Source organism: Sorex fumeus, unplaced genomic scaffold (assembly GCF_029834395.1).
Source record: "Sorex fumeus unplaced genomic scaffold, SorFum_2.1 ptg000079l, whole genome shotgun sequence".
NCBI lineage: Eukaryota > Metazoa > Chordata > Mammalia > Eulipotyphla > Soricidae > Sorex > Sorex fumeus.
In genome coordinates, this window is record NW_026606136.1 from 6,070,112 (window position 1) to 6,097,371 (window position 27,260).

General features: G+C 65.2%; 1 protein-coding gene across 1 annotated transcript; it reads left to right on the forward strand.

Annotated features, from left to right (window-relative positions):
* The first annotated feature begins 8,427 nt into the window (after positions 1-8,427).
* Positions 8,428-24,946, forward strand: KCNG3 (potassium voltage-gated channel modifier subfamily G member 3). The gene is made up of 2 exons (XM_056130563.1): positions 8,428-9,038; positions 24,301-24,946. Exons 1-2 carry the CDS (start codon positions 8,440-8,442, stop codon positions 24,944-24,946), a joined length of 1,245 nt encoding a protein of 414 aa, XP_055986538.1. The 5' UTR covers positions 8,428-8,439.
* Positions 24,947-27,260: the final 2,314 nt, after the last annotated feature.

Consider the following 27,260-nt stretch of genomic DNA (forward strand, 5'->3'; position numbering starts at 1 on the left):
TGCCTCCCCGATGGAGGGCGTGGAAGCGTCTGGAAGGTTGGCTGAGATGCGCGCCCACTGAGCGCCTCTGGGGGCAGGAGTAGGTGGTGGGCGAAAATAATCCCGTTTCTCCCCCGTGCCTCAACTTACAACAAGGACTCGCGCTGCCGGCAAAGTCTCTTTTTTAGGGAGAGTGAACGGAGGCAGGGATGGGCGCTGAGAGCCCAGAACTTTCCGGGCCCAGACCCTCGGCCAGGAGCGGTCACCTCCCACCAGCCCCTGTCCCTGAGTGCCGACGCCCTGCCCGGCTGCGGGGGCCCACCGCTGTACCACGACATGCGTGCAGGCCGCTCCCGCCTCCAGCACTCCCTGCCCACGCGCCAGCCTGTGCCAACCTCACCCACAAGTGCCCCGAGCCCTCCAGGCCTGCGCTGGCAGCGCCGCCCCACCCAGAGTCCTGGAAACCACCGAAGTCACGTGCCCGAGGCCTCCCCGCTGCACCCCGACCCTGCCACACCCCACCCACTCACCGCGCCCCACTCCCACGCCACACACGCTCCGAGACCACACACTCGGCACACCCGCACACTCAGTACACCCCAGACAGTACACCTGCACACTCAGTACACACCACAGTCACACACTCAGCACACCCCACTGAGGGGCGTAAACCCGCACACTCAGTACACCCGCCCTTCAGTAGATCTTGCAGTCAGTGTACCACACACACTTAGTAGTCTCTGCACACTCAGTACACCCCACCCAGATACACTGAGCACACACCCACACCAGCATACCTCCCAGACACTACACCCCAGGCCCCCACAACTCAGTGTCCCTCAGACACGCCACTAGCTGGACCAGGCCTGTCGCCTCTGCTGGAGAGCGAGCTCAGCGCATCTGTGGGATGACACGTGTGTCGTCTAGGGGGTGACATGCGGGTGATTCCGTGAGACACGTGCGTGGGTCTGTGGGCGATGCACTGGCATATCTGCAGGGTGACCTGCGGATGGGTCTGTGGGGTGACACGTGTGTACTTCTGTGGGGTGACACGCGTGTAGGTCTGTGGGGTGACACGTGCGGAGTCCATGGAGGCTGGAGACAGTGGGAAGGAGCTGAGGTGGCAGCAGCGCCCGGCCTGGGCAGGACAGTCCGACGGGGCCTCGGGCCTTGGAGAGCCAGTGACACCGGAGTCGGGCCCGGGGGAACTCTCGTCCGCCTGGCACTGAGCAGCCCTGACTCTCGCCCGGGATCTCCCACTAGAAGGTCACACGCACCCACAGCCAGACTCACAGACACAACACACTGAGACATCCATCTCAGACACGCACCATCACACAGGCCATCACACTCACAGCCAGACACACCCACCACAACACCCAACACCCACAGGCACATTCACCACACACGCCATGGCAACACACTGCCAAACACTCTCACACACTCACATCGACTCACACCCAGTCACACTCACACTCGCCTGGGCCTAACACGGGGCTCAGGGCCGCCCTGGACATCTGCCCTCTCTGCTGCTCACCGGGTGCTGGCCTCCCTGACACCTGACCGTGAGGGCAGCTCTGGCAGGCCAGGCCACTGTCCCCCTCGCCCCCCAGCCTTCCTGGGGCGTCTCCTGCTCGCAGTCTCCTCAGGCAGAGGCCGGGTTCCTGCACACCCCGCTGACCGGACGCGCTGCCCCAGGAAGGCCGGCCCTGCGCCGGGCAAGGTGGGCTAGTGTCGCTCCCTGCTGCAGAGACCCCATCCACCCGGACCCCCATCCATCCATCGGGCCGACTCCAGACCCCGCCCACAGTTCCAAACAATTAACCTCCCAAGAGTCTGAGGTTTGGAGAAGAGCCGGACACCCACACAGAGCAGGTGGGAGCCGGGCGGGGGGCCCTCGCCTGCCGCTCCCCTCCCCCTGCTCCCACGCGCCCCTGCTGGGGCCCTACGCCTACCTGCCCACCGTCCTGCTCCTGAGGGTGCTGGCCGTCTCAAGGCCGGGGGAGCACGGGTCCCCCCAACGTCCCAGGATTCGCTGGGGATGGGGGTGTCCACAGGACTGTGAGCATGTCCGGACGGCCCTGGGCAGGCTCCCCAGAGGCCAGTGCCTGGACCCCAGATGGCCCTGGGCAGGCTTTCCGGCCAAGCCAGGTGCCCTGTGTTGTTTTCTCACTCAGGGACTACCGAGGTAACATTGTTTACAGTGTCGCTGTGCACATTTTGGCATATTAATATGTAAATTAGCTTTTTTGATTGTTTCTCCAATTCTTTTTTTTTGGGGGGGAGTGCACACCTGACAGTGCTCATTTGCCGCATCAGGGATTTGAACCACATTTGTGTCCACAGCACCCAAGCACCTCGACTCCTGTACCCTGGAGCCCCTAATCATGTTGAATTAGGTCACTGAATTAGGTCTCAAACCTCTCTCCCTTCAGCTTAGCACAGAATGGACGTTTACAGAAGAACTTCTCAAATAAGTACAAACACAAATCCAAAGGAAACCATAAAAACAGATATTCCGTAATCGAGCATGGGCGTGGTGCCCTAAGAGCACAAATCTTTTTTTTTTTGCTTTTTTTTTTTTTGGGTCACACCCGGTGATGCTCAGGGGTTACTCCTGGCTCATGCACTCAGGAATTAATCCTGGCGGTGCTCGGGGGACCATATGAGATGCTGGGAATGGAACCCGTGTCGGCCATGTTGGCTGCGTGCAAGGCAAACGCCCTACCCGCTGTGCTATCGCTCCAGCCCCAGCACAAATCTTTTGTGCTAAGTCAACCATGGCTTGCCAAAGCTCCATCACTGTAGACACTGACTTCTCCAAACTGAGGTGGAGGAGGGAGTCAGCAGTGCTGAGTCAGGGGAAGCCTCATCCTCCCAGAAGCTTCCAGGGCTTTCCAGAACTTACAGGAGTCTCCTAGGAGCTTCTAAAGCCTTCCAGATCTCTTTAGGGTCTTCTGGGGTCGTCCGGAACATTTCAGAGCTTCCCAGAAGCTCCTAAGGCCTTTCAGAACACTCCGAGACCTAGACCCTTCCAGAACCCTTTAGAACTCTGCAGAGCCTTCCAGAGTCTCCAGTGCCTCTCCGCCCGTGAGTTCCACAGAGCAGCCCAGAGAGCCCTGTCACGGGTTCTCCCTGGCTGCAGGCGCCTTCCTCTGGGCCTCACGTCAGCGGGGCCTCGTCTCCCCGGGTCCTCCCTGGAGGGACTCTCAGCTCTTCCCGGCCGCGTCCTGCAGCATCAGCCCTGAAGAGACCCGCAGGCCGGCCCTTCCCTGGGGTCCATGCTTCTGGCCCCGGGCCTCGGAGGCCTCAGGCCTGGAGACGTGGGTCCCACCGGGAGACCTGCCCCCCTTTCCACTCGCAGCCGGGCCCTAGCCATCCTGAGGACCCCACTGGAAGCTGGGAGTGGACAGTGGCCTCCTCATGGGCTGGCTGGGTGACCCCAGGGAGACGAAGTGGAAGACGGGGCACCCGAGCTGGCCATGTGCATGTCAGGCCTGCAGAGACATGAGGGCCACGTGTGTCCAGAACAGCTGATCTATCTCCCTGCGACCCTTTGTGCTTCCACTTGGGGGCGCCACGGAGCCATGGAGCCCAGAAACGCAGTCAGGGAAGCTGACGGGAAAGAGGGCTCCCCTGGGCCTTGGCTCTGTCCTCAGCAACCCCCCCAGACAGGGCCCAAGCAAGGCTCCGTGCGCACACACACACACACACACACACACACACACACACACACACAAACATCCCACCACATAATACTCCCATGCATACACATGTACCGCACACACACACACACACACACACACACACACACACACACACCCTCACACGTACTCCCATCTCCTGTGCCACCGCCTCCGGGCAGTGAGCTCTGAGCTCCACACGATGGAGAATGGACGCAGCAGTTGGGGTGGGGGTGCGCTGGGCACTCTGGGCCTCAGAGTCCAGTGATGCCCGATGTGCTGGCCAGTGCGGGGCCCGGCTGGGGGAGCCCTCAGCGCCACAGCACTCTCAGTGGGTTTCTCTCCCCACCCCGGCCACGTCCTGCTTCAGCACCTGTTTGGGAAGTACGCCCCCTCCAGGCTGCCCTCCACACCCACCACTCTGGTGGACCTGAAGAGGCCTGTGTCCAGGAAACAGCCAAGGCTGGGGCGCCTCGAGGGCAGGGTGATGACCGCAGGAACAGAACAGCTGTTTGGGCTGGACCAGGCCGGGAAGAAAAGGGCTGGTGTTTCCCAGCCCGCCCCAGGGGAGCAGCCGGACTGGCTCCGTTCCTAGAGCCCCCTGGGCCGTGCTCCCTTCCAGGAAGGCCACACACTCAGCCTCACGGGCACCGGAGGGCTGGGGGGTGGGGGGACGCAGCGGGGACTCACTCAGTTGTCTGAGCTGCTCGGCTGGGGTGCAGAGGCCCAGCCCTGCCGCAGAGCTGCGCCATCCCCTCTGCAGGTGGCCACTCCCCGGGCTGAGGATGCAGGGCCCAGAGCCCCGGCCCCTCACCTTCTCCGCACCAGTCCCAGGGCTCAGGTCTCTCCTCCCTCTGCCGGAGTCGACCCGAGGTCGGGCCTCCCTCCCTCCTCTCACCCGGGGCCCTGAGCCAGACCCGGCAGCTCTGCTGGACGCCCCCACCCACGCACCCGGGGGCCCCTCTGTGCCAGCCCCAGAGCCTGCCTGCACGCAGGTCAAGAAGGGGCAGGTGTCCTCCTGTGCGGACTGCCCTGGACATGCCCTGGGATGCCTGCTCTCAGAGGGGGACACGCTTAGTGGGTAAGGAGAGGTCCGGAAGGACGAGCAGCAGGCCAGAAGGCTTCTTGGAGGAGGAGGTGTCTGGCCTGAGGCGTGGCCAAGGGGAAGTGGGCACGGGACAGTGGCAACTGCCACTGGCCAGGCTGAGTGTCCACTGCGATGGCTCCTTCACCCCTGGAGACGTCCCAGGCCCGGCGGCGGGTGACTCGGGACCCCTGATGGGACCTCCTGCTCCTGCGGCCACTCTGTGCCAGCACCCAAGCTACAAGCGGGTGGCCGAGCAGAGTGTCCCCCGCTCCCGAGGGGCCGGGTCCAGCGCTCCTTTGATGCTCGGGCCTCTCCTGGCTGTGCTCAGCGCTGACTCCTGACACTCCACGCCAGGGGCCGGGGTGGAGCCAGGTTGTTCCAAAACTCCAGCAGTGACTCCCTGCAGGGCTGGTGTGGACACTCTGTGGTGGCCAGGCTAGGGCGGCCCACGGGGATGGGCCGAGGGTGTCCAGCGCGACACGGGACTCGGAGGAGAGCAGCAGGGCCCCTCGGCGGACAGCGCCAGCTGGGCTGAGGGGCTGTGAGGGCTGTGGCGGGGGCAGTGGCCACTGGGCATTTAGACCAGAAACACTCGGGAGTCTCCAGCACTACGCCCGGCTCTCGTCCCAGGAACGGGTGCAGATGTGACGTCCCCCGGCCACACCGCTGAGGGCCGTGGATGCTCCCTGGGTGGCTGGCACGAACGGGTCAGTCCTGCAACCTCCAGGGCACCGTGCTGCGGTGATGGCTGATGGCACTGGGTCACGCCGGAACATTCCTCCTGAAGAAATGAAATGATTTCAGCCTATCTCTCTAAGAAATTTCGTGAAGATATGCCTAGGAGACACAAATCGTATTGCCGGCAAATTAATGTGTTTCCTAAGCTCGAATTTAATTTAAAGCGTGGTATCTTTTCTAGCGGTTCCATCAACAGACTTGAAAGGGATTATTAGCTCTGGAGAAGAGGCAAACACGCAGGGTAAGGTCGGATTTTCATTTTTCATTTCATCATCCTGTTAATTGTCGATTGCCTCGAGCAGGCCCCAGTAACGTCTCTTTCATCTTAGCCCTGAGATTATATTCAGGGCTCTTTAGGAGAATGAGACCCATCATTGTTACTGGTATTTGGCATATTTGGTAGGCCACGGGGAGTTTGCCAGACTCTGCCCTGTGGGCAGGCTACATTCGACAGCCTGCAAGTTTGTCCAAAGTAGGAATGAGATAATAAGATGTCGCGCGGCCGGGAATGCGGCCGCGCGGTTCCGGGATCTGGATTTTATAGTCTCTGAGTCTTGGCCGCTGATGGGATTACACGGCGCCAGGGGGCCAGGTGGTGGGTGTGACCCCCGCCTACTGGAATTTGGAGGATCTGGGTGGAAGATGCTCGACTAAGGTCGGATTAATAATTGCCAAAAGGCCGGCTGGCTGAGGAGGGAGCTTCAGGGAAGTTCTGTTTTCCTCCGGGGGCCCCACCTGGCTGAGTAAGCCGAGGCGTGCTCCTGGCTCTGCATCGGGGAGCACTTTTCCTGGCTCTGCAGCAGGGAGCACACCTGGACTGCAGCAGGGAGCACTCCTGGCCTGCATCAGGGAGTACTCCCGGTGGGGCTCTGGGTGGTGCCATGGCGCGGGGATGCAGGAACCCCTGGCAAGGCGAGTGCTGTCGCCTCTGTATCTCCCCCCTGCCCACCGTGAGCACTTTAAGCGGGGCCGAGACCCAGATCCTGCAGCTCGCGTCTGTGAACCGGCTCCTAACTCGCAGGCGCCGGCCAGCCCCTGCCCGCAAGCGGCCGCGGCCCGGGAGGGTGTCTCGGCAGGGAGCCCCGGCACCCCCGAGGCCGGCAGGGGTGGGCGTCGCAGACCCGGGTCCGGGGCGGCAGCGCAGAGGTCCACGAGCTTGCGTCCCCGCCCCGAGAGCTCCGCAGGGCCCCGCGCGCTGGGGGGGGCGGGGGTCGTCGCCCGAGGCCGCTCCCCGCAGGCTGCCCCCGCGTTCATCACCCCCAGATGAATTCCGCGCCCCCCGGCCCCCGCGCGCCGCGGCACAGCGGCCTCTAGCGGGCGCCGAGACCCTCTCGGAACCGGCCGGTCCACACCGGCCGGTGCCGCCGCGCCTCTCTCCCGCCGGCCCCGCCCACTCACCTGCGCGCCGTCCCGGGGGGTGAGGGGCGTCCGCTGGGCCGAGGCCGAGCCCGAAACGCCGTCCCGGGGCCGCCCGGCTCTGAGCGCAGCGCGCCGGGATCGGGGGCTCCCGCGGGCCGCTGCACACGCGGCGTCCCCGGGGAGGGTCCGGGAGGGTCCGGGGAAGGTCCGGGCAGGGTCCGGGGAGGGTCCGGGGAGGGTCCGGGGAGGGTCAGGCGCCTGGGGTGCGCGCTGCCCAGGAAGGCGGCGGCGTGGGGCGCTCGGGGAGGGTCCGGCGCCGCGGGTGCTCGGGGTGCGCGGGGCTCGCGGGGTGCGGGTGGGGATCTGGGGAGGGTCCGGCGCCAAGGGGTGCCCGGGGCGCGCGGGGTGCCGGGGGTGTGGATCTGGGGAGGGTCCGGGGTCAGGCGCCGGGTTCGCGCGCGCCGCCCGGGGAGGTCGGGGAGGGTCCGGCTCCAGGGGTGCCCCGGGCTCGCGAGGTGCCGGGGTGGGGGGGGATCTGGGGAGGCTCCGGCGCCAGGGGTGCCCGGGGCGCGCGGGGCTCGCGGGGTGCCCGGGGAGAGTCTGGCGCCAGGGGTGCCCGGGGCGCGCGGGGTGCCGGGGTGGGGGGGATCTGGGGAGGGTCGGGCGCCAGGGGTGCCCGGGGAGGTCCGGGGAGGGTCTGGCGCGCGGGGTGCCCGGGGCGCGCGGGGTGCCGGGGGTGTGGATCTGGGGAGGGTCCGGGGTCAGGCGCCCGGTTCGCGCGCGCCGCCCGGGGAGGTCGGGGAGGGTCCGGCTCCAGGGGTGCCCGGGGCTCGCGAGGTGCCGGGGTGGGGGGGATCTGGGGAGGGTCCGGCGCCAGGGGTGCCCGGGGCGCGCGGGGTGCCCGGGGAGGGTCTGGCGCCAGGGGTGCCCGGGGCGCGCGGGGTGCCGGGGTGGAGGGGGATCTGGGGAGGGTCTGGCGCGCGGGGTGCTCGGGGCACGAGGGGTGCACGGGGCGCGGGGTGGCCGGGTGGGGGTTGCGGATCTAGGGAGGGTCGGGGAGGGTCTGGTGCGCGGGGTGCCCGGGGCGCGCGGGGTGCCGGGGGTGTGGATCTGGGGAGGGTCCGGCGCCAGGGGTGCCCGGGGAGGTCCGGGGAGGGTCTGGCGCCAGGGGTGCCCGGGGCGCGGGGTGGCGGGGGGGGGGGGCGGTTTGCGGATCTAGGGAGCGTCCGGGGAGGGTCTGGCGCCAGGGGTGCCCGGGGCGCGCGGGGTGCCGGGGTGGGGGGCATCTGGGGAGGGTCTGGCGCGCGTGGTGCCCGGGGCGCGCGGGGTGGCCGGGGCGGGGGGTCGCGGACCTAGGGAGGGTCCGGCGCGGCGGGGCGCGGCGGGGCGGGGCGGGGCCGGGGGCGGGGGCCGGGCTGGCCCCGCCTCGCGCGCGCGCGCGGGGCCGGCGCGGGGCCGGCCGGGCGAGCGGGCGGCCGGGCGGCGGGAGCGAGCGGCGCGCGGGCGGGCGGGCGGCCCGACCGGCCCCGACGCGACCGGCCCCGACCGACCCGACCGACCCGACCCGACCCGACCCGACGGCGCGGGCGCGGCATGCCGGCGCCCGTGGTGCTGAACGTGGGCGGCGCGCGCTACGCGCTGGCCCGCGAGCGCCTCAAGGACTTCCCGCTGCGGCGCGTGAGCCGCCTGCACGGCTGCCGCTCGGAGCGCGACGTGCTGGAGCTGTGCGACGACTACGACCGCGAGCGCAACGAGTACTTCTTCGACCGGCACCCGGAGGCCTTCGGCTTCATCCTGCTGTACGCGCGCGGCCACGGCAAGCTGCGCTTCGCGCCGCGGATGTGCGAGCTGTCCTTCTACCACGAGATGCTCTACTGGGGGCTGGACGGCGCGCACCTGGACTTCTGCTGCCAGCGCCGCCTGGACGAGCGCCTGGCCGCCGCCCCGCCCGGCGCGCGCGCCCCGCCCGCGCCCCCCGCCGCGCCCCCCGCCGCGCCCCCCGCCGCGGCCCCGCGCTGGCTCGAGCGCATGCGGCGCACCTTCGAGGAGCCCACGTCGTCGCGGGCCGCGCGGGTGCTGGCCGGCGTGTCCGTGCTCTTCGTCATCGTGTCCATGGTGGTGCTGTGCGCCAGCACGCTGCCCGACTGGCGCGCCGCGGCCGCCGACGACCGCAGCCTGGAGGAGCGGAGCAGGTACCGCCGCGCGCCCCCGCCGCGGGAGGGTCGCGGGCGCCCGCGGGGTCGCGGCTCCGGAGGGCTCCGCGGCGGCCCCGCGCTCCGCGGGACGGTGCGGTCGGGCGCGGGCCGGGAGGGCCCGTGCCGCTGGGAGGGAGGACGGCGGGAGCCCCGCAGCCGCCCCCGAGGGCCCCGGAAGAGGGACGGGCGCGCGTGCGGGGGGATGCCTGGCTGCTGCGGGGCGCGTGTGCAGGGGGGAAGCCTGGCTGCTGTGTGGTGCGTGTGCAGGGGTGAAGGTTCGTTGCTGTGCGGTGCTGTGTCGGGAAGAGGCCTGGCTGCTGTGGGGTGTGTGCAGGGATGGAGCCTGACTGCTGTAAGACGCGTGTGCAGGGGGGAAGCCTGGCTGCTGTGTGGTGCGTGTGCAGGGGTGAAGGTTCGTTGCTGTGCGGTGCTGTGGTGCTGTGCCGGGAAGAGGCCTGGCTGCTGTGGGGTGCGTGTGCAGGGATGGAGCCTGACTGCTGTAAGGCGCTCGTGCTGGGGGGAAGCCTGGCTGCTGTGGGGTGCGTGTGCAGGGAGAAGGCCTGGCTGCTATGGGGCGCGTGTGCAGGGGTGAAGGTTAGTTGCTGTGCGGTGCCTGTGCCGGGAAGAAGCCTGGCTGCTGTGGGGTGCATGTGCAGGGATGGAGCCTGACCGCTGTAAGGCGCGTGTGCAGGGGGGAAGCCTGGCTGCTGTGGGGTGTGTGCAAGGGGGAAGCCTGGCAGCTGTGTGGTGTGTGCAGGGGTGAAGCCTGGCTGCTGTGGGGTGCGTGTGCAGGGATGGAGCCTGACTGCTGTAAGGCGCGTGTGCAGGGGGGAAGCCTGGCTGCTATGGGGTGCGTGTGCAGGGGGAAAGCCTGACTGTAACGAGGTGCATGTGCAGGGGTGAAGCCTGACTGAAGTGGGGCGCGTGTGCAGGGGTGGAGCTTGGCTGCTGTGGGGTGTGTGTGCAGGGGGGAAGCCTGACTGTAGCAGGACGTGTGTGCAGGGGTGAAGCCTGACTGAAGTGGGGCGCGTGTGCAGGGATGGAACCTGATTGCTGTAAGGCGCGTGTGCAGGGGGGAAGCCTGGCTGCTGTGGGGTGTGTGCAGGGGTGAAGCCTGGCTGCTGTGGGGTGTGTGGAGGGGTGAAGCCTGGCTGCTGTGGGGTGCGTGTGCAGGGATGGAGCCTGACTGCTGTAAGGCGCGTGTGCGGGGGGAAGCCTGGCTGCTGTGGGGTGCGTGTGCAGGGGGAAAGCCTGACTGTAACGAGATGCATGTGCAGGGGTGAAGCCTGACTGAAGTGGGGCGCGTGTGCAGGGGTGGAGCTTGGCTGCTGTGGGGTGTGTGTGCAGGGGTGAAGCCTGACTGTAGCAGGACGTGTGTGCAGGGGTGAAGCCTGGCTGCTGTGGAGCACGTGTGCAGGGTGGAGCCTGACTGCCTTAGGGCACATGTGCAGGGGGAAAGCCTGACTGTAATGAGGTGCATGTGCAGGGGTGAAGCCTGACTGTAACGGGGTGAGTGTGCAGGGGTGGAGCCTGACTGCTGTGGGGTGTGTGTGCAGGGGTGGAGCCTGACTGTAGCAGGGCATGTGTGCAGGGGTGGAGCCTGACTGCTGTAGGGTGCATGTGCAGGGGTGAAGCCTGGCTGCTGTGGAGTGCATGTGCAGGTTGGAGCCTGACTGCTGTAGGGCATATGTGCAGGGGGGAAGCCTGACTGTAACGAGATGCTTGTGCAGGGGTAAAGCCTGACTGTAGTGAGGTGCGTGTGCAGGGGTGAAGCCTGACTGTAGCGGGGTGAGTGTGCAGGGGTGGAGCCTGACTATAGCTGTGTGTGTGTGCAGGGGTGAAGCCTGACTGCTGTGGGGCATGTATGCAGGGGGGAAGCCTGACTGTAACGAGGTGCGTGTGCAGGGGTGAAGCCTGGCTGCTGTGGGGTGTGTGTGCAGGGGTGGAGCTTGGCTGCTCTGGGGTGCGTGTGCAGGGGTGGAGCCTGACTGTAACGAGGTGCGTGTGCAGGGGTGAAGCCTGACTGCCGTGGGGCGCGTGTGCAGGGGTGAAGCCTGACTGCTGTGGGGTGCGTGTGCAGGGGCGAAGCCTGACTGCCGTGGGGCGCGTGTGCAGGGGCGAAGCCTGGCTGCTGTGTCTTTCTGCGAGTCCCCCCGCAGGGCAGAGTTAAACTTGCCCCGGGCTATTCTGCATGTACCTTAACCTTTCACCTCTGAACTCTGTGGGTACCCATTCTTTTGGCGAGCTGGACCCATCTGCATTTAGGGCTTGTCCCTGGGTCGGTGCTGGGGATCCTCCCAGGAGGTGCTCAGGGACCACCCACCAGTGCTCAGGGGACCATTTGCGGTGCCAGGTCAGTTGAGCAAGGAAAGCGTCTCGCTGCCCGGCTGCAGTTGCCGGCCCTTGCAGCTGTCTGTGCTCTGCTCCCAATTCCCTCTGCAGGGGAGGGGAGCGGGCGCGGGGAGATGGCCCCCCTCCCCTATTGTTTTCACTTTAGTGGACACAGCCAGCAGTGCTCAGGGCTTCGTCCTGGCTCCACGCTCAGGGATGACTCCTGGTCGGGCTCAGGGGTGCCCGTGGGCTGCTGAGGATCGAACTCGGGCCGGCTGCAGCTGGCCCCCTGCTCACTGTCCTGTCACTGCACCGAGTTCTGCTTTCACGGAGGCCTCACGGGGCTACTTGGCCCTGCTCCCGGCTCTGTGTTCGGGGGACCCTGCACTGGGGTGGAACCCAGGCCTTTCCTCTGCGTGCTCAGCCCTCTGAGCCGCGTCTCCCCCACCGTCCATCCTGAGGGCCCGGCTGTACCCCTGTGCTCCCGAGGGCTGCTCCCCCCTTCCCCTCCTGAGGCTGGCGCCTGGGTGAGACTGAGCCGTCAGCCTGGTGACGTCTGACCGTAGGGCTATTGACTCATCGGCCCGGGTGGGCCTGGACACTGTTGGCTGCGTCCGCAAAGGCTCCTGATTCCCGCTGAGGCCCCAGAATGGTGCCCACGAGAGTGTGAGGCTCGGCAGGGCAGGGGCCCCAGGTCCCTGGAGCACACCCCTGGGTGGTCACATGCGGCAGGGAGAGCTCGGTGTGCCCGCGGGCCCCGCCGAGAAGGGGCTGGAGTGACAGAGCCTGAGATGGATGGCTGGTGGCTCCGGAGAAGGGATGGGAGGTGGTGCGGGGCGGGCCTGCCCTGCTCGCGGCTGGCCCGGGTCCATCCCGGCCCCCTGCATGTCCTCCAGGCCCCGCCAGGAGTGAGCCCTGAGCACCAGGCGCAGGGCCAGGCGTTGGGTGTGGCGGTGTGGGGGGCCGGAGAGGGCGGGCAGCACAGGGAAAGCGGGCGGAGGGGCACAGCCAGACCTGGTGTCTGGTTTTGTGAACGTGGATCATGACTCAAGCGGCTGTTTCCTAGATACCCAGATATTTCAGGCCGAAGATGTTTTTCTTGGCTCGAAGGACCAAATTTAAGCTTCCCCAGAGCGCCTGCAGGAGGCTGCCTGATCCGCTGCCTGGGACCCCCTGTCCTGCCAGCCCCGCGGGCGGCCCCCCACCCGCTTCCTCTGCCCCTTTCGTGCCATCCTGTCCAGCAGCTCGGCCGCTCCCTCCCACCGCTCTGAAGGCGTCCGCACAATCCAGTCTCACTTTGCTCTCGCCCTTGGGGACCCTTCGTACTCCGCCCCAGCTCGGCCTCTCCCGGGGAGCCTCACAGGCCCAGCTGTGTCTGAGTTTCCGACGGGCTGGCGGCGTACGGAAGGGGTGACAGGCCCCGTGGACACTCCGCTGAGGCTCTGCGGGAGACGCTGCTCAGGGCCGAGTGTGGAGGGGTGCGTGGGCCTGGACCCCGTCCTTCGGGGGCTTGAGCTCAGAGAAGGGCAGGGGAGAAGGTTCTGGGCCCGGGCGGGGCGGCTTGTTCTGCTGGGAGCTGAGTGCATCAGTAGAGCCCCGAAGAACCACTGGGGCTGCGGGGAGGTCCGGGGCAGAGCTCTGGAGGCCACTCTGGCCGTGGCATCACCCGCATCACCGTCCCGGGGGCCAGGCTGTGAGCACCGAGGCGCTGAGCACCCCTCGACCTCATCACACGCCACCCCACCTGATGGGCGAGCAGGGAACCCGGGGGCCCGGCCAGCAGCCGTGTGAACCTGGGTCTCCAGGGCTCTGAGTCTCGGCAGCTGGGGCTGGGGGTCTCGGGAGGGGCGGGGTGAGGCGAGGTTTCCTCAGGCCGCGCCGAGGGCAGGGACGCGGGTGTCTGCACAGCCTGGCGCGAGAGACCAGCCCTGTGCGGGGTTGGCCGTTTCCTGCTGCAGCCAGAACCCCTGGGAGTCCGCCTGAGCACGGGATGTAATTCATACATCCCTCGACTGTAGACTGCCAGGTGCAGTGCAGATACTGAGTCCTTACCCCCGCTAGATGTTTGAGTGATGGGGCTAATACGAAGGACTGTTGCTTGAATAACGAGTAAGGTGTAAGCTGTAAAGTAATCAAATTTGGTGTGGGATAGAATGTCTGATTTAGGGGCTGGAGCGATAGCACGGCGGGGAGGGCATTTGCCTTGCACGCGGCCGACCCAGGTTCGAATCCCAGCATCCCATATGATCCCCCCGAGCACCGCCAGGAGTGATTCCTGAGTGCAGAGCCAGGAGTAACCCCTGAGCATCGCCGGGTGTGACCCAAAAAGAAAAAAAATGTCTGATTTAGCTTGGGTGATTGGCAAGGCATGTGAACTGAACCCAGTCCGGCTTCCTTCCCATTCCCCGTAAAGTTAGTTGCGTCGCATCCTAAGGCCATGTTTCTTGACCGTTTCTGTGACCACCTCTGACTGTGTGTCCTTTCTGTTTCCCTTCTCCCCCACTAGTTGTTTCCCTGGTCTTGTGTGATAGCCCATTTGTGCGATTTTCAGCCGCCCTGGGGGAGGGTTTCTGCCCCACCGCGGCCTTGGTCAGGTTCTGGGGTGCTGGGACTGCACCCGGCTCCCGCAGCCCGCCCTGAGCACCCCTGCACGCCCCGCCCGGTTTCTCCGGGAGTGTTCGCCGAGGCTTGGCACCCTCTGGCCTGATGGCTGTGCTTCCCCGGGGAGCTGTGAGTTGGTGTTTTCTGCACATCCTGTTTCCCATCAGCAGGTGAAAGAAGGTTCTGGAAAGGGCCCTCCTGAGGCCTGTGGTCAGGGCCATCCTCCTTCCCGCTCGGCCAAGGGCATGTCATTCTGTCCGGCCTTCCAGAAAGGCCACACCCCGCGAACCCCGGGCGAGGGGGAGCTGCTCCCCGCGTCCAGAGGAGGGTCCGGAGTAGGGGGGCTTACTGAGACGTGCAGGTGAGGGCTCTCACTCGGGGCTCATGGGCTTCTCCGTGTTGCTCAGAGTTGCTCTGGCTCTACTCTTGGGGCGGGGCACCCTCAGGGCAGCCGTGTGGGGAGGTCCTCACGGGTGGGCCCTTGGGGAGGTTGGGGGTCCTGCCAGAGGAGAGGGGTGTGCGGCACTAGGCCCCCGACTTCGGCTCTGGCTTCGTCTGTGGCGTCTCCGGGCTCTGAAGTCTCTTCGTCTCTGTGCGAAGCTGTCATTTTAATCTGTTCTCTACAAACCATTTCTAAAAATTGCCTTGCTGGAATCTTGATCTTTGATTTGTATTGCTTCGCCTTGTGGGTGAGAGTTTGTCAAGACTGAAAGATGTTTAAATTTCTGGCAGTGTTATTTTGAGCACAGGGTCCTTCTTTCTTTCTTCTCTAATGAAACGAAGCGAAACCCTAGGTGATGGAAGTTTAAGTATTGTGTGATTTCTGTTGCCTTTTAGGCCAGTCGACATCTGATGGGTCTTAAGTTCGTTCGGAATAAAAGGCAGCATTTGCAAAAGCCGCATGGGCGGCTTTGTGGCAGCCCTCGCCGCTCTGTCTGGTAGCCGGTGGCTCTGCGTCGGCTCCGTGTCCCTCCTTTGCTCCCCTGGGCTGAGCAAGTCACTCCTCACATCAGCCTCTTCCCACAAACGCTTTGCCGTTGGGAGGGAAACTCGCGCTGCGGTTACAGTGTAGATGGACGGACGCCCCAGGCCTACTGCCCGTTAGCCAGGCACTGGGCGTCTTTCCAGAGGCCTGTGTATGCAGAAACGCACACGTATGCTTCCACGTGCATAGCCCTGAGCACGTGTGTGACACGGTTATCTCCCAGCATCTGTGACTGAGACCGTCCTGTCATCCGGCCGTGCATTGCTCTCTCTCTTAGAAATCCTCCTCGGCTTGGAAACCACAGCTGTCCGTTCAGTGCATCAAGCACAGGACGCAGGACAGCGATGGCCAGTCGGACTCTGTCTTGGCGGACATTCTGGGGGCAGGGGCAGAGAGGACGGAGGGAAGCGGTGTGCTGTGTGCTGTGTGCTGCTGGTCAGCGCTGTTCGCACCCGGCGTGGGGGCTGAGACCGGACCGTCGTCGTTCCAGCCCTGCCCTCCTCCCTGCCTGCCCTGGGTGCTGCTCAGCCTGACCTGGTTTTCTGGAGTTCCGGGTGTGCAGGACAAACCTTTCCCACGCACGTTCGCAAATCGGTGTATGCGAATGTTGGGTCGATTCCAAAGTAGAAAATGGCTGGATTGTATTTACAGGTGGTTTTCAATATGGGCAATATCAAGTTTCCTCCTAAAATATGAATGAAATTCGCATTCTTTATTAATCATAATAGCTGCTCTAACAGCCAGAGCAATTGGGAACACATTCGGCGGCAGGACCTTTGGCGGAACTCGTCACAGCTTCGGGTGGGAGGCGGGTCCGGGCTGAGACCTTGTGTGCTGGACCTGGATTCTGTCCCCGGCACCACACGGTCCTTTGGGCACCAGCCGCCACAGGTGACACCAACTCCAACGTGGGAGTAGCCTGCACTGCCCAGTGCCGCCGTGCCAGTCCAGGCTATAGCTTTGCTCAGACGAAATTCAGACACACACGTCTCACTGCGAACCACCACTCAGATCTCACCTGTGACTCCGCCTCACTCGCCTGTCACACTCACCCGTGATTCTCACTTGTGACTCCCCCCTCACACTCGCCTGCCACCCCCTCTCCCCACACACACACCTGTCACTCCGGCACGCAGGTCGCCACCAGTACACAGGCCGGTGGTCGGCGGCGGCTCCTGCCCGCCTGCGTGGGGGCGTGGGGTCCCCGTGGCCTGTCAGAAGCCCTCAGAGGGGTGGAGGCGCCCAGGTGACGGGCCACGGAGCCTGTGCCTGTGGTGGCGGAGGCTCTGGGGCGTGGTGGGACCCCCTGGGCGGAGACCCCAAGCCAGCAGCCCCCTCCTCGAAGGGGCGTCGCTGCCCGGGCTCAGGGGACACTGCCACGAGCTCTCCCTGGGGAGGCTGGGCAGCCACACCTGCGTCCTCAGCTCGGTGACCGTCCCCACTCAGTGCAGACTCCACGGATGCAGGTCTGCGGGCGGGAAGCCCAGCACTTGGGCTCAGCTGTGGGGGAGCGCCACGATTGGAGACTGCACAGCTGTGCTCAGAGTCACTCCCGGTTCTGTGCTCAGGGATGACTCCTGGCTCTGTGCTTGGGGCTGACTCATGACTGTGCTCAGGACTCACTCTTGGCTCTGTGCTCAGGGCCGACCCCTGGCTCTGTGCTCAGGGCTCACTCCCTGCTCTGTGTTCAGGGCTGACTCCCAGCTCTGTTCTCAGGGCTGACTCTCAGCTCTGTGCTCAGGGATGACTCCCGGCTCTGTGCTCAGGGATGACTCCCTGCTCTGTGCTCAGGGCTTACTCTCGGCTCTGTTCTCAGGGCTGACTCCTGGCTCTGTGCTCTGTGATCTGACTCCTGGATCTGTGCTTGGGGCTGACTCGTGGCTCTGTGCTCAGGGAACCCTATGGCCCACTGGGGATCGAACCCAGGTCAGCTGCATGCAAGACAGGCGGTAACCCCCACACACTCGCTCCGTTTAGGTGTGTGTGGGGTCCCTCCCGGGGCCTTGGGCTGGGTGGGGCGGGGGCACATGTGATGCCCGGGGGGCGCTGGACCTTGCTCACCCTTAAGCCTGCTCCTGGCCCAACTCTGTTTTGGCCACGCCAGGCAGCGCGGGCCCCTCGGGTGCGGGTCGGGTGCCAGGCGCGCCCTTTCAGCCTGGGCCCCGCTACAGCCTCATCTCGGGGGTCGTCCTGAGGGAACCGGTGGGACAAGGGTGAGCGCTTCAGCCGACCCCCACACACCTCACGGCCAGTGCCAGGCGGCTCTGACCTTGTAGGGCCTCGAATGCCTGCGACCTTGTGTGACCTTGTGTGCGCCGGGCCTCAGCCCCTTGGCGGGCCTGTGGGCCCAATGGGGAGCGCTGGGAGGGTCGAGGCAGAGAGCTGCAAGGCCCAGGGGTGGGGGGGGCTCAGCGGGCACAGCCCGAGATCTCCGCACCCTCTCCTGGCCAGCTAGCGGCAGGGTCTGGGCGCCCGCACACCCCCAGGGGGGCCCCTGGACCCTAGCAGGTGGCGGCACCCGGGCATTGTGTGGCGACTCCAGGGCCCTGGGGTCGGGGCCAGTGTGTCAGGACCGTGAGCCTGAACTCGCAGCCGCCCGTTCCCGGTTTCTGGGAGGAGGCGGCTGGGGAAGGCTTGTCACCCCGGGACCCCCAGACGGGCCAGTGGCGCTGTCCGAGACTGTGGTCAGAGTGGCCGCAAGTGGCCCCCAAGGACCGTGTGGGCTGCGGGGCTGGACCGGGCCAGCTGCGTGCATGGCAGACGCCCTCCCCGCGGTGCGGTTGCTCCGGCTCTTCGCCTTTCGTGCCTCACAGCTCAGGTCGCTGACTTGAAGATGCCCCTCAGGGGAGCTTGTCTGATGGCCTCATCGCTGCGTTCTAGACTGGCCTTCCCTGGGACATGACATAGCAGGCGAATACACACGGCAATCATGTGCGGCTCCCGGTGCGGGATGCACGTGGTGGGGAGACGGAGGACTTCCTGGAGGAGTCGTCTCCTCCGGACAGGGGCGCCCAGCCTGTCCTCTGTGACAGCTGACGTGGGCTGGAGACGCAGAAGCTGCCGTTTTACCAATAACACATGTGGCTTTGGGTGTCAGATTCCCAACTGCTAAGTAAGCAGGCATGAGCTGAAAAGGAAAATCTCCGTTTCATGAGAAATGTGGTTCCGGGGGCTGTGGGTGAAGCTTGGGTCTTTGGGCCCGTGGCTGGTGTTGGGGGCGCCCTGAGTTGACCCCTACCACCCACCCCCGTCTGCAAACAGCAGTCGCCACCCTGACGTAGAATATTTTCATTTATGTTTATTCATTCATTTACTTTGGGCTGGGGGTCACACCCCCCTGTAATCAGGACTTACTCCTGGCTCTGTGCTCAGGGAATCATTCCCGGTGGGCTTGGGGGACGATAGGTGGGTGCCAGGATTCGAACCCTGGCCGACTGTGCAAGGTGCGTACACTTCCTGCGGCCGCTGTCTGGCCCCCAAATAAGAGACTTTTACGTGAATGAGTTCCATACTGGCGGGTGCAACAGTAACCCAGCGGAGAGGAAACAGTTTCAGATTATTGCCGGACACTGAGGAGCAGACACTGACACAGTTTATTGTTGCAGAGAAGGACGTGAAGGCTTTAGCAGTTTTCAGATGGGAAAAGTCAGCTCAGAAGGCTGATGAGGAGGTGAAGGGAGGGGTGGCTTTGTAGACCGACGTCTGACCGTCTACCCGTCCATCTGTCCATCTGTCCATCTGTCTGGCGGCTGTGTCGGATGCCTCAGACGCTGTCAGAAACCGTGGCAAGGGACCAGCTTTGCGACGTTAGTGTTGAGGCATCTGCTGCTTTCCTGGGGATTGTCCAGGTGTGAGGGGGCCCCCAGTAGGGGCCGGGCCCGGGAGACTGTGGAGGGGACAGGACCTCTGATGGACCCCCGAGCTCTGGACTTATTTGACATCCGTCCTCAGGGACCAGTCTCAGGGAGAACCTTTCCTTGCACGCGCCCCGGTTTCATCCCGGCATCCCGCGTGGTCCCCAGCCCCATCTCTGAGTGCAGAGCCGGGAGGCAGCCCCCCCCCCCCCCCCGACGTCGCCCCAAAGCCCAAACCTGAGTGGGGAAGCGCTGAATTTCCCAGTGCCTATAGGGAGAGAAGTGTCCTTTTGCTAACAATGCAGTATACTAGGAGCCTCCAGAACAAACTGTCCCCCTCTCTCGTTCGTTTGGATAATTTATTTAAATTGGTACCCGAGGCACTACAGCGGAAGCTCTGAGGCGTTCTTCAACCAGGTCCCCAGCCACCGGCGGCCAATCACCCGCTGCCAATCACCGCTGCTTCCCCGACTGGGCTCTGCTCGGGGCTGGTCCTGGGAGCAGCAGCTCCTGCCCGCCTCAGTCGGGCTGGGGGTCCTGGAGAGACGCACAGGGACCTGCGCTCGCCCTGTGCCCAGCGGACCCTGGCTCCGTCCCCAGCGCCCCATATGGCGCCCCCAAACAGAAACAAAACTAAGGCCAGAAACGCAGAGGGAAGCTCCCGACCCCTCCCTGCCAGGAGCCACGTTTCCTCGCGTTCAACACTGGTTTGTGGTCACCACGGTCATGCTCAGGGGCTGTCCCCAGCTCAGTGGCGGGGGCCTGCAGTGCTGGGAGCCCGCCGGGGGCCCCCACACCCGCCCTGCTCTCAGCCTCCTTCCTCCCTCCCTCTCTCCCTCCCTCCTTCCTTCCTCCCTCCCTCCCTCCCTCCCTCTCCTCCCTCCCTCCCTCCCTCTCTCCTTCCTCTTTCCTTCCATCCTCCCTCCTTCCCTCCCTCCCTCCCTCCCTCCCTCTTTCCTCCCTCCCTCCCTTCCATTGTTTCAGGGGAACATCTGGCCATGCTCAGGGGACCCCCAGTGCCTCTCGCTGTCCTGTCTCCACCCTCTCTGACCCCGTCAGTCCCGAGTGAGCGTCCACGGCTGCGTCCAGGGAGCCTGTTGGATGGGGCCACTCCCTGGGGGCCTCGGCCCAGCAGTCGGGGGTCGGGGCTGGGGGGCTGGGGGGCTCCCAGGTGCTTCTGTTCTGCCACACAAGCCTCTTCCGCGCCGTTTGGGGCTGTGGTTAGTCCTTGGCCGCACCTGGAGGTGCCCAGGGCTGCTCCTGCCTCCGTCCTGCCCAGGAGCCCTGGACAGGGGCGGGGAGAGAGGAGCCCCTTCCTTGGCGCTGCCCCCCATGGCCCCTGGACCCCGAGCAGTGCCCAGTGCTTCTCCCAAGTGCTACCCAGCCTGCAGTGCTCCCTCCCCTCCCCCTCTCGTTCCTCCCCCTCCCCCTCCCCCCTCCCCTTCCCTTCCCTTCTCCGTTGCATCTCCCCACCAGCCTTGCTGAGGAAACTGACGCCTTCTCGCCTTCTCGTCCATCACCCGTCACGGGCGTCCCCGGAGCACTGGCCCCAGGCCCGCGTCTCTAACCCCGGCAGCTGTGCTGAGAGGGGCCAGCAGCGTCTCCTTGACCGATGTCCCCGCATGCGTGGCTGCAAAGCCTTGCAGGACCTGGAGCCCCGGGGCCAGCACCGGGATGGATGGTGGCCACGCCGCAGTCCCCAGTTTGGCTGCAGTGTGGATAGGCGAGGACCCCCAGGCCAGGCCATTGCTGCCCCGTCCCCCAGCCCCGGCTGCCTGTGTCAGGCCTGGCCCCTGTCCCCCCCTGCCCTGCGGGGTGCAGGGAGCCAGGAGGGGGCTGGTCCTGGGGGGAGGTGGGCCTCCTCGGAGCAGGACCACAGGTGGCCACAGGGACCTGGCCATGGGAACCCGCCTGAGGCAGCTCCCGCGGCAGCTGCCCCCAGAGGCTGGCTCCTGGGCTGGGGTGAACGCGAAAGCCGCAGACAAAGACGCCGGAGGGGGCAGGGTCCTCGCGCACGGCACCACGACCCCTGCGGCCACTGCCGGGCCATCCGTGTCCACTCAGTGTGACTGTGACTCCGTGCGATCACGGGGTCGCTGAGAGCCTTACTCAGACTTCGCGCAGAGGCTGTGTCCTGCCGCCCCGCCCACTCCGGGGCTCCGGCGCGTGTCCTCTGCCGTACCTCAGATGGGTGCTCTGTGCTCAGTGCTCTGCGTCCACTGAGGCACAGCAGCTGCCTGTCCCCACTGCAGCGGTGTCCTTCTCCTCTGTCCTGCTGAAGCCCGAGGAGAGGCCCGCTGGACGCAGAGGGGAGGGGGAGCAGCAGCCCCAGGACCCCGCCAGCCGCCGGCCTTGCTCTTGGGATGCAGAGCAACCGCGGGCCTCCCCGTCCCGTCCAGCACACACGTGGCCTCAGTGTCCAGCACGTCATGGCCCTCACTGTCCTGGGCTTGCATGGCCTCACGCCCTTCCCCACTTGTCAGCCTGCCCTCCCCCGCGTCCGGTCTCTGTCCCGCCTCAGGCCCCGCCTGTGGACAGCCGCGGCCGGCCCGGAAGCAAGCAGGCACATCGGACCCTCTCCCTGACGCCCTGTGCCGCCTGCCGGGTCTGGGCGGTCCAGGCTGGCCCTGGCGTTCAGGGGCTGGCAGCGCCGACGCGTTGGTCGGGACATGAGCCTTGCTAGTGCTGGGCACATCCATGCTGCCGTCTGCGCCGTGGGCAGACCCTGGGTCCCTCCTTCCTGCCGTCACCCAGAGCCGTCGGCGCACAGCTGAGATGTCCGAGGCCCCGAGGCCCGGCCGTGAGCTCAGCTGAGGGCCTGAGTGCCGGGAGCACCAATTTCTGCATGTTCCCCCACTCTGTCTCTCTGTCTTTCTGCCTTTCTCTCTCTGTCTCTCTGTCTCTCTGTGTCTCTATCTCTGTCTCTGTTTCTCTTTCTGTCTGTCTGTCTCTGTCTCTCTTTCCCTGTATCTCTGTTTCTCTGTCTCTCTCTCAGTCTGTTTCTCTTTCTGTCTCTCACTTTCTGTCTCTCTGTCTCTCTATATCTGTTTCTCTGTCTCTGTATATCTCTTTCTCTCTGTCTCTGTCTCTCTTTCCCTGTATCTCTGTTTCTCTGTCTCTCTCTGTCCCTGTCTCTCTGTGTCTCTATCTCTGTCTCTCAGTCTGTTTCTCTTTCTGTCTCTCACTTTCTGTCTCTCTGTCTCTCTATATCTGTTTCTCTGTCTCTGTATATCTCGTTCTCTCTGTCTCTGTCTCTCTGTCTCTGTCTCTCTCCCCCAGCCCCCCCGACTCTCGGACCAGTGCTCAGGCAGTGAGCGGGAGCGTTGGAAGCAGCCTTGGCGGCTGTTTGCGCAGGCGAGCAGAGAGCCGGTGGTGGCCGTCCCCGAGCGTGGAGCGGGCTGTGCGTCTGCCGTGGGCCGAGCCTGGCTGCAGCCTCTCCCGGGACCCTGGGCCGCGCAGGCCCCTCCCTGCCGCTCGGAACGACTCTGATGCTGCTGGAAATAATTAGACAGAAGATGGTCTGGTATTTTTGGCACAGTTAACATCTCACTAATGTGGGTTTAATGGCATCTTTGGGCTTTCTTGCCGTGAGCAAGAGCGCGGCTCGGCCGAGGTGGGTCTGTGGGCGGGGGCGAGGCCGTGGGGTCCGGGAGCCTTGGCCCGGCCGCCCCCGCCGCCCACCAGCACTTCAGGGGTCCGGGAACTCCACCGTCCCTCTCCCGTGAGCGGGCCCTGGCTCCAACGGCATTTCCTGCCTTCGTCCGGCCCGTGGTCACCTACGAAGGCCCAGGGCTGTCCCTGAGCTCTTCGCTGCTCATGGCCTGGGCTGAGACTCGAGCAGGCCCCACGGACACGCGTGTGTTTCAGACACGTGCCCTGCTGCCCGCAGCCCCGCCCTGCCCCTGGCTCCCTGGGATGGGCACACGGCACATGGCACATGGCGTGTGGCCTCAGTTCAGCCCTGCTGCCTCCAGACAACACACAGCGATAGTGAGGGGTCCTGGGTTTCCCCCTCCCCCGAGCCCAGTGCAGGGTCCTGAGTCCTGAGCCCCTCTCCCTCCACTCCCAGGTGGCCCCTCGGGCGAGGGCCCTCCCTGACGCCCAGCCCCGCCCTCCGCCAGGTGGGAGTTGCAGACACAGGTCCCAGTGCCCTGACTGGGCAGTGCTGGGAGGTGCCCGGGGCCAAGGCTGTTCCCGAGCACAGCGGCCGCCCTGCAGCCCTGTGCTCTGCTGCTGACCGCACGCGCTGGCCACGCCTGGCTCTGTGGACGCTCGCTCTGCCCCCTGGGTGCTGCCCGGGCAGAGTGGCAGGCGCTGTCCGTGTCTGTGGCTGCCTTCCCACCCCGGCCCTGCGGCTACTTCCCCTGTGCGTGGGAGGCAGGGGAGCTGCTGCCCCGCTGAGCTGGACGCTGGCCCGGGCCTCGCTGTCAGGCCAGCTGGGACGTGCAGTAACGGGATGCCAGACCTGGAAACTGCCCCGCTGAGACAGGAACGGCTGGGGCTCCACCGGGCTCCCGGCACCCGCGTCCTTCCTGGGTGCGTGGCCGGCGGCTGCCCTCTCCCGCCTGCAGACCGTGGCCCCTCTGGGAACTGCAAGTGAGTCCAGTCTGGCCCCGGCCGCTGGCACCGTGAGGGGGGTCCAGGCTGGAGGCCGCGGAGGCAGCAGCGCAGGGAGATGTCGGCGCCCGTTGTCTGGAGCCTGGACGCGTGGGTGTCTGCAGCCGGCCAGGCCCACTGGCGTTCCGATGGCGGCTGAGCGCGGGCGGTTCTGAGCCGTCGGGTCAGTGGGGGGGGCTTTCAGGTGGCGGCCGGCGGCGAACGCCCATTTGAGCCGGTGCTTTGGCCTGGCAGCCCAGAACCTCTCGGGTCCGTGTCCGCGTGTCTGTGTGTCTGTCAATGTCCACATGTCTGTGGGTGTCCGTGTGTCTGTAGGTGTCTGTGTGTCTGTCCATGTCTTTGTGTCTGTGGGTGTCTGCGTGTCTGTCCGTGTCCGTGAGTCTGTGGGTGTCCGCGTGTCTGTCTGTGTCCTTGTATCTGTGGGTGTCCACGTGTCTGTCCATGTCCACATGTCTGTTCATGTCTTTGTGTCTGTCAATGTCCGCGTGTCTGTCAGTGTCTGCGTGTCTGTCTGTGTCCTCGTGTCTGTGGGTATCCGCGTGTCTGTCCGTGTCCACGTGTCTGTCCGTCTCCACCTGTGTCTTTGTGTCTGTCAGTGCCCGCGTGTCTGCCTGTGCCCGCGTGTCTGTCCATGTCCTCGTGTCTGTGGGTGTCCGTGTGTCTGTCCGTGTCCACGTGTCTGTCTGTGTCTTTGTGCCTGCCATTGTCCGCGTGTCTGCCCATGCCCACGTGTCTCTCCACATCCTCGTGTCTGTGGGTGTCTGCGTGTCTGTCCGTGCTCGCGTGTCTGTCCGTGCCCGCGTGCCCGCGGGTGTGGCCTGCGCGCGGACGGAGAGGCTGAGCGTGACCGTGCCCCTCTGCTCTCCCGCAGGGTCATCGAGGCCGTCTGCATCGGCTGGTTCACGGCCGAGTGCGTCGTGCGCTTCGTGGTCTCCCGGGACAAGTGTGAGTTCGTCCGGCGGCCGCTGAACATCATCGACCTGCTGGCCATCGCGCCCTACTACGTGTCGGTGCTGGTGACGGTGCTGACGGGCGAGAACTCGCAGCTGCAGCGGGCGGGCGTCACCCTGCGCGTGCTGCGCATGATGCGGATCTTCTGGGTCATCAAGCTGGCCCGCCACTTCATCGGGCTGCAGACGCTGGGCCTGACGCTGCGGCGCTGCTACCGCGAGATGGCCATGCTGGTGCTCTTCGTCGGCGTGGCCATGGCCGTCTTCGGCGCGCTCTCGCAGCTGCTGGAGCACGGGCTGGACCTGGAGGCCTCCAACAAGGACTTCGCCAGCATCCCGGCCGCCTGCTGGTGGGTGATCATCTCCATGACGACCGTGGGCTACGGGGACATGTACCCGGTCACGGTGCCCGGCAGGGTCCTCGGCGGGGTGTGTGTGGTCAGCGGGATCGTGCTCCTGGCGCTCCCCATCACCTTCATCTACCACAGTTTTGTGCAGTGCTACCATGAGCTCAAGGTCCGCTCCGCCCGCTGCGGGAGGAGCCTCTCGGCAGAGTTCCTGGGCTGACTGGGCCGGCCCCCCGCAGGGCACCGGGCAGGACGGGCACCGGCAGGGGGAGAGGGCCCAGGCCGCTGGCCCCTGAGTCTGGCCGCCGGCCGCAGCGTCTGTCTCGGCCTGCTCCGTCTGCCGCTCTCGGGGATGCCGCTGCCTCCCAAATGTTTCACCGCCGGGCGGAGCAGGGAACCCGGAGCTGCCGTGTGTTTCTTGTCGGCGAGTAACATTTTCAGTGTTTTATAATCTTGTATATCAATGTCAGAAGTATGCTGGAAACATATGTCACAGGCAGGAGCTGTTTAACCAATACTTGAAAAATCTGGCCAGCTTCTCGGCTCTGGGCTGGAGCGCGGGAGAGGCGGGAGGGGCGGGGGAGGGGGCCCGGGGACGCTCCTGTCGCTGTCAGCACTGATGTGAGTCCCCGGAGAGTTCCAGAACCAAGAGTGCTCACCTTGCTTCGCCTTTCCCTGGGCTTCCCCAGCTTCGCCGACGTGACTGTGACCACTGTCCTGTGTCCGTGTGTCCAAACACGGCGGCTGCCGACGTGAAGATGACCAGAGAGAGAGTCGGAGAGTGAAATCCAGTTTTGTGGTTTTCTCCTCTTCGTCCTCACCCCTGAACACTGGGCTTGGTGGGGCTCCTGGGCGGGGGCTCCTCGCATCCCTTCTACACCACGGCCTTCCTCGGGTCCTCGGAGGGCTGGCACCAGGCGTGGGTCAGTCCCGACTCCCAGCTGCTCTGGCCAGCCTCGGGCAGTGCAGCCAACATCGGGAGCTGGGAGACCTCAGGCCGCGTCCTGTGCAGCGCCGGAGAGTCAGCTCAAGGGAGGACGTGCCCTGCTGGCGCGTGTGGCAGGGAAGGGAGTGACCGGCCACAGACCGTAGCTCTTGGGCAGAGGGAGTCCGTAGAGAGAGCGTTGCCAGAAGCTTCCCAGAGGCCCGTCGGATTCTCTCGTCCAGGCTCGCGGCTGGATGCGGGTTGCCACCTCTGCGCTTTGCTGTTCTCTGGGTCTGCGGAGGGAGCTGGCCCCCGCCCTGCCCTGCCCCTGCGGCTGGCCCATCTGAAGCCCACGGGGTGATGGGTCCGAGTTCTGGGCAGAGGCCTACCTCCTCCGTCTGCTCCGTGCTCCAGCCATGGGTGCTGGGTGGGCCTGTGACCGAGAGACTGGCCGGGAGGAGCCTTGCGTCAGAGCCGGCCAGCTGGGACTTCCTAGAGCCCTTCCTTCCTTCCTTCCTTCCTATTTTCTTTTTTCTTTGGTCATACCCAGTGATGCTCAGAAGTTCTTCCTGGCCATGCACTGAGGAATCTTGCCTGATGGGGTTCGGGGACCCTATGGGATGCCGGGGATCAAACCCAGTTGGCCGTGTGCAAGGCAAGTGCCCTCCCCACTGTCCTATAGCTCTGGCCCCCTTTTTTTCACACCCAGCTATGCACAGGGGTTACTCCTGGCTCTGCACTCAGGAATTACTCCTGGCAGTGCTCGGGGGCACCATATGGGATGCTGGGAATCAAACCCAGGTTGGCCGCGTGCAAGGCAAAGGCCCTACCTGCTGTGCTATCGCTCCAGCCCTCTTGTTTTGTTTTTAAATTGAATTTCATTTAAATTTTTGGTTTCTGGGCCACACACTGTGCCCAGGGTGACTCCTGGCTCTGTGCTCACCTGAGTTAGGCCTCGCACCTGCGGGGGCCTCCACAGGTCACCTTGGTGCCGGCGACAGCGAGAGCCTCGGAGCTGTCCTACTGTACTGGCAGGCCTCCCTTTCTTCCCCTTTTTCCTTCTTTCTTTTTTTAATTTTTGGGGTCTGTTTTGTTGTTTGACCTTGGGCGCACACCAGCTGTGCTCGGGGGCCCCGCCAACCACTCGCCGAGGCTGACTCTGTCCCGGCTGTGACACCAGCGTCCTCTTTTCAATGGTGACGCCACTGGCCGGGCTGCAGGGACTCTGCCCTGTCTGTCCCAGAGCCCAGGACTCAGGCGCCCGGATGCCCTGGCAGCTGGCACCTTCTCCCAGTGGGCACCGCCCCGATGGCAGGAGGATTTCTCTCCCTGACGTGTTGGGCTCTGGGGCCGCGGGGTGAGGCAGGCAGGGGAGGGGGGAGCAACGTGCTCTCGCCGGGACTGCAGACACAAGTGTCGTCTGGGTGTCCCTCCTGGGGCCCCGGGGCGGGCAGCTGCCTCAGATGTCTCCACAGTGCCGGGGGACCACTGGACAGGGCAGCAGGGAGAGGCGTGTCCTGGGTGGTTGGCTGGAATGTTCTGGAAGAGGTCGCTTGACTTTTGCCCCCTTAATGCACAAACTAAGCAGTTCCTCTGAGGCCTGAATTGT